The 6,990-nt window shown below is 40.1% G+C and overlaps 1 protein-coding gene across 1 annotated transcript; it reads right to left on the reverse strand.

The window, feature by feature from the left end:
• Positions 1-4,896: 4,896 nt before the first annotated feature.
• LOC133716229 (uncharacterized) lies at positions 4,897-5,934 on the reverse strand. The gene has a single exon (XM_062142948.1). The coding sequence runs from the start codon at positions 5,932-5,934 to the stop codon at positions 4,897-4,899; it is 1,038 nt and encodes a 345-aa protein (XP_061998932.1).
• Positions 5,935-6,990: the final 1,056 nt, after the last annotated feature.

The raw sequence follows: 6,990 nt of genomic DNA on the forward strand, positions 1-6,990 counted from the left end.
CCCAGCAACAGATTTTTATTCTCACTAACCCAATTTAAGGAGAAATAACAAATTTACCCTCAGCCTAATTAAATAATTACACAGATGCCACTCAACTCCTCTCTCTCCATCACCGACGCCATCTCTCCCTTTCTCTCTCTCTCCTCCGCGCCCTCTCTCTCTCCTTTCTTTCACCGGTGATGGTAGTGTAGGGTTGAAGATCAAATCCCTGCACGAAGCTTTATTCCAGCCTCTGGCTCATATTTCTCTCTCAGATATCTCTCCAGTACTGAACCTCAGCCATGTACGATAGGGATCCATGGGGCGGCCCGCTGGAGATCAACACGGCGGACTCGACCACCGACGACGACCGCAGCCGGAACCTTCAGGACCTCGACCAGGCGGCGCTGTCGTCTCGGCCGCTCGACGAGACGCAACAGAGCTGGCTGTTGGGCCCCACCGGGGAGCAAAAGAAGAAGAAGTACGTGGATCTGGGATGCGTCATCGTCAGCCGCAAGATCTTTATCTGGACGGTAAGGACGATTCTCCTCTCCGGCTTGCTCGCCGGACTGATCGTCCTCATCGTCAAGACCGTGCCGCGTCACCACAATGCCAAGCCTCCTCCGGACAACTACACTCGCTCTCCACAAGGCTCTCATGTTCTTCAACGCTCAGAAATGTCAGTTTATTTTTGAGTCTGGGCTAATTTTTTTTTTTTTTTTTTGAAAAGTTTGAGTTGAGTCTTAAATATTGGGTGGGGATTGAATGCACGTTGTAAAATGTGGCAGAAGCCCAGAAAGAATGAAAAAAGAAAGAAAAAAAGGTTTTATTGAGGGCCAATAGACGACTATTGGGGGGCAATAGACATCTATTGCGGGGCAATAGATGTTTTAAATTGATGTAATCTTTTTTTTTTTTTTTTCGTTAATTAAAGTTTTATTTGTCTAATTTTAGGAAGATTAATTTTCATTCCGACAAACGAAAGTTCTATTGGGGGGCAATAGTCGTCTATTGGGGGGCAATACATGGCTGATAGTCGTCTATTGGCCCCTAATAGACATCTATTAGGGGGCAATAGATGTCTATTGGGGGCAAAAAAACTTTCCGGTGAGATTTTCAGCAAATTTCGGTGGGCGGCAGCCGGTGACCGGATTCCGGCGGCCGGTGACCGGATTCCGGCGGCCGGTGACGGGCTCCGGCGAAGTCTCCTATAGTTTCTCTCTCTTCCATTTTCTCTCTCTCTCTCTAAGTAACAAAGGGGTGAGGGGTAAAATGGTATTAAAAAAAATTAAAAACAAAAAAAAAATCTTAATGGGGTATTAGGGAAGACTCCCTTAGAGTGTATTGGGTAAGAGGGAATTAAAAAAACTTAATGGGGTAAGGGGGAAAAAAATCCCTAGAAATGGGGTAAATGGACAAAATCCCTTTATTTTTTTCCTATTTATTATTTTTCAATTTCTTTTCTTTTCCGTCCTCTATTTTATTTGTTTTAAACTGCTCTTCTAACTTTGATATTTTTTTTTTTTTTAGTTACAAAGGGGACCTAAGGGCAAGTTCACTCGTTGGGTCACCAGATCACCCACTATTCACTACTTTTTAGTGTTAATTTCGTGCCCTGGGTCACGAGCACAGTGTATTTCGTGCCCTGGGTCACCCGGTACAGTGTTCTGGGTCACCATGGTGACCTGCACAGTGTATTTCGTGCCCTGGGTCACGAGCACAATGTATTTCGTGACCCAGAGAATGAAAATATACACTAAAAAGCAGTGAATAGTAGGTGACCCAACGGGTGAACTTGCTCTAAAGAGGCCCAGAAAACAGAACAAAACTAAAAATTAGCTAAGCATGACCACTAGAAGGTCCGACACCAGATCTTCTAACTCTAGTAGCTCCATCAAAATCTTCAAGAAAAACATTAGCAGCATGAACAGGAGGAGCATCAAATTCGATGACTCCATAAGCATGATCAATGCTATTCTTAGCAAGGCAATCTGTCACCATATTGCATTCACGATAGATGTGCTTTAGGGAGAAAGATTGAAACTTCTTGATCAAAGCATTGCAGCAATCAATCAGAGAGCCAAGAGGATGGATAGAAACATCACTATCAAGACTAAGTTTCACCAAAATTGCAGAATCCGACTCAACCTCGATCTTAGTAATATGACAACCAAGAGCTTGCCTAAGGCCATAATACAAACCCCATGTTTCTGCATCCAAAACCTCACCAATGCCCAGGTTTACTTGAAACCCTTTGATCCAATCTCCAGAGGGAGATCTGATAACACCACCAGCACCAATTTTGCCAGACAAACTATTTCTAGTACCATCAACATTCAATTTACAAAACCCAATGGGAGGTTTTAACCAATTGAGTAAGTTGAGATTATAAGCCTTATCTAAATCCACCTTAGTCTGAGCATTAATCCATTCAGTAGCAGCAGAAGAGATCAACATACCAGGGTTTGTAGGAATTTGAAATTGAGCATCAAAAACAAACTTGTTTCTCCACTTCCAGATATACCAGCAAATAAAGACAAAGACTGAGCACCACTGAACTCCAGCGCTTGTTTTAGTAGTGCAGTGGAGATGAGCATTTAACCAACCCTCCCAATCCATGTTAAAGGTGTTCCCAACAGATTCAGGCAAAGAGAAGGAGTTCCATATACGATAAACAGCAGGACAATCTTTAAAAAGATGAGATAATGACTCACTGGCTGTGTGACAAATAGGACAAGAGTCATCATGAGTAAGATGTCTTCTAGCTCTCTGCACATTAGTCAGGAGCTTCCCATGACAGAGCACCCATAAAAAAGTCTTCAGCTTCGGGGGAATCGGCAGTCTCCAGATGAATTTCCAAGGAGAGTTATTCTCAATATAATCATTAAAAAAGATACCATAGGCAAACTTTACAGAGAAAGAACCATTCGAAGTGCAACCCCAAATTTGAATGTCATCTCCACAACCATCAAACCTAGGAGGAATGTGAACAATTTGATTAACAATACCAGAAGGAAGAAGCGAGAATAGCAGGTCAATGTTCCAACCATTAGCATCCCAAAAAGAGCATAGAGTAATATTGCTATCAATAAAGGCACCAGGAAGAGCATAGTGTATGAGTGGTAGAGGAGGCAGCCAAATATCAGTCCAGAATTTAATTTTCCTGCCATCTCCAACTCTCCAAATAATTCCTCGTTTCAATAAATCGGCTCCATGGGAGACACTTTTCCATGTACTGGAACAATCCTTTGGATAGTGGTAATCCTTATCAAAGAGATCATCATTTTTCAAGTACTTTTCTCTATAAATTGAGGCCCACAAACCAGGGTCATTTTGCAAGATTCTCCATCCAGCCTTAGCTAGCATTGCCTGATTCATATCAGTAGCTTTTTTGACTCCAAGACCTCCAAGAGATTTAGGCAAGCAAACAATATCCCAGTTCACAAGATGCACCTTTTTCTTGCTCTCTAAATCACCCCAAAGGAAGTTTCTATTTATTTTGTCCAAATCATCACAGATTGACATAGGTAATCTAGCAGTTTGCATGGCATAATTAGGAATAGCAGCAGTCACAGACTGAATTAGAGTTAATCGACCAGCTAAGCTCAAATTTTTGCATTTCCAAACCGAAAGTCTACTTTGAACCTTATCAAGAATACTGGCATATGTATATTTATTGACTCTTGAGTGAATGAGTGGCATACCAAGGTATTTTCCCAAATCAGAAGTGAGAGGAGATCCACAAATGGAACTGATATCAGTAGCAATGTCATTATTAGTATTAGGAGAACAAAAAATAAGAGATTTTTCATAACTCACTGCTTGACCAGATAACGAGCAGAAAATATCAAGGCATTTCTTGAGTATGCAGGCCCGTTCAACAGTAGCTTCAGAGAAAAACATGAGATCATCCGCAAAGAATAAATGGGAAATTTGAGGTCCAGATTGGGAAGCTCTCACAGCTTTCCAAGCCCCAACATTAACAGTCGACTGAATTAAGTGGGATAGCTTTTCCATACACAAAACAAAAATGTATGGTGATAGAGGATCACCTTGTCTAATACCTCTCTGAGCATGAAAAGAGTCAGTGAGCTCCCCATTGAAGCATATCTGAAAACTAGTGGATGAAATGCAGCTCATAATCAACTTGCTTAAAGGTTCAGGAAGAAGAGTTTCATATAAAACAGATTCAATAAATTTCCAGCTAAGTCTATCATAGGCTTTAGAAAGATCTACCTTCCAAGCAAAGAAACCCTTATGGCTAGTAGATTTTCTGAATTTGTAAAGGATTTCCAGAGTAATCATGATATTATCTGATATATGTCTTCCTGAAACATAGCTGACTTGATTGGGACTGATAAGCTTCTGCATTAAAGGTCTTATTCTTGCAACAATAATCTTAGAAATAACCTTGTAAATTGTTGTGCATAGACTGATAGGCCTGAACTGAACCATATTTTGAGGACCAGTAACTTTAGGAATTAAGGAAATAATAGTATGATTCAAGCCAGCAGGGATAATGCCAGAATTGAAGGCATTTTGCACAGTAGAAAAAACATCAGCTGAATAAACACTCCAAAATTTTTGATAAAATAATGCTGGAAGTCCATCATAGCCCGGAGCTTTCAGGCCACCAATAGAGAACATGGCTTTCTTAACTTCATTCATGTCAACAGGAAGGCACAAATTACTCATATCAACATCATCAATGTGAGGGACAAGCCATGGAATTAGGTATCTTGTATCAGAGAAAGTAGACTCAGAAAAAAGATTTTGAAAGAAATCGACACCAATATTCTTCATAACTCCAATTTCAGTCTGCCAATGACCATCATTATCATAGAGCCCCTCAATTTTATTTTTCCTTCTTCTCACAAGCGTAGTTAAATGAAAAAACTTGGTATTTCTATCCCCTCCTTACAACCACTTATCTCTAGACTTTTGTTTCCAAAACAAGTTTTCTTGATCCCTTAAAGTTTCATACTCTCTAATAAGTTCACTCTCAAGATTGATGAGAAAAGGATTACTATACCTGTCAGTAGCTTTCTGAATGCCACCAATGCGGGCAAGAAGATGCTTTTTCCTTTTAAAAATGTTGCCAAATATATTGATGTTCCACTGCTGCAAATCATGGGAGAGGTCAGTGGTTTTTTTAACAAAGTCTCCACTATAGGATTTCCAAGAGTCAGCAACAAAGGTAGAAAAGTCACAGTGAGTTAACCACATCGCTTGAAATCTGAAAGGAGTGACCCTTCTATTAACATAATTATTAGAATGTAATTGTAGCAGAATGGGACAGTGATCTGATTTCATTTTAGGAAGATGTCTGATGAAAGCCTCAGGAAAATGAGTTCTCCAATCGCAAGTACAGAAAGCTCTATCCAATCTCTCTTTAATTCTGTTGTTAGACCAAGTGTCGCAAGAGCCAAGAAACCCCATATCAATAAGAAAGTTGCTATCAACCCAATGCTTCAGACCTCCAATTCTACCAGATATAGTACCAAAGTTCTTGTCAACACAAGAATAGAGCTCATTAAAGTCTCCCATGAAAATCCAAGGAAGATGATGAGTGAAGGCTAGACGTTCCAAATACTTCCACAGATTACTTCTTACTGAATTGGTAGGGCTAGCATAAAGAGCAGTAAGCATCCAAGCAGTACCATTTGGTTGAGAGATTTTAGCTGTGATTGACTGACAATTCATATCAATAATGTCGAGTTTCACCTGATTAGAACTCCAAAATAACCAAATGCCACCAGAAAAACCATTAGCTTCAACAATTTTATAATCAGTAAAGCCAAGAGATAACAAAGTATCCTTAGCTTTAGAAAACTGAACACGAGGCTCACAAAGAGCTAAAATGTCAATAGAATGTAGTTTAACAAGATCAATAATATCAGACCTAAACTTCTCACTTCCAGCACCTCTAGAATTCCAAAAAAGAATTTTATGCATTGAGCAAAGTAGGGAGAGTGAGGGTGGAAACCCAAATCATTGATCAGCCATATCCTCCACAATGGAGGATATGATAGTGTTTTCAACAAGAGTCTCTGAAATATCAGTTTGAGCATGCTCATTAGCAAGGGCAGAACAAACCTGACCATTACTAGAAGTACCTTCTCCAGATGAGTCCATAGCAGTACAAGAAGCATTGATAAAATTATTCTCAGGAGGACAATGCCCAAAAGATGCAGCAATATTAACCTGAGGATGAGTATCTTGTACTGACGAACTAGAAGCATTGGAATTAGATTTACCTGTATTGCTGTGGTGATTTGAAATTTTGGTCTTTCTAACTTGATATGTGATGGTCCCTTTGCTCGAAGCATGACTAGAGCCACTCCCTATATTGAACCTTGGCAGAATTTGTTTAACAGGTGCCTTACCATTAGTAATGTCTTTCAAAGGTTTTTTCTGGTCAGTAGTGTTCTTGTTCTGGGGGATGGTCTTGGGAGGAATCACATGATTCCCAGAATCAGTAGAAGCCTTTTTCATCTTTTGTTGGACTTGTTTCCATTTGCTAACCACAGTAGGCTCAGGAGTTCTATCATCTGCAACTAAGGTTTCAACTGCAGTAGGCTGTTCTTCTCTCAAAGCACCATTATCCCCTTCAGTATAAGTCTCAAGAAGAGCATATCTAGACCCAGATTGAGTAGGCATTCAATTAGTAGGAACTTTATTGGAATTGACCTTTTTGTTCTTGTAAGACATCAACATCCATGGGCCATGACCTGCAACTTTAGCTTTCACTTGAGATTCAACCCCTGTATCCATATCAGAAACTAGGCTAGAAACAGTAGTTCTAGTAATAGTATTATGACTCTTATCAGGTTCAGAAGTAGTAGCAGCAAGAATACTATTTGCTGAATCAGAGTTTACAATTCCAACATTCCCCTCAGGATTGGTAGTATCATCAGTTGGGTTAGGAACAAAATGAGGGCAGCTAGCCTTGGCATGCCCATAGCAGCCACAATTAAAGCATATAAGGGATATACCTTCATAGACAACACC

Source organism: Rosa rugosa, chromosome 6 (genome assembly GCF_958449725.1).
Source record: "Rosa rugosa chromosome 6, drRosRugo1.1, whole genome shotgun sequence".
NCBI classification, from domain to species: Eukaryota; Viridiplantae; Streptophyta; class Magnoliopsida; order Rosales; family Rosaceae; genus Rosa; species Rosa rugosa.

Excerpts from the sequence above, each read along its gene's own strand:
- LOC133716229 (XM_062142948.1), bottom strand. The coding sequence starts at position 5,934 with ATGCATAAAATTCTTTTTTGGAATTCTAGAGGTGCTGGAAGTGAGAAG.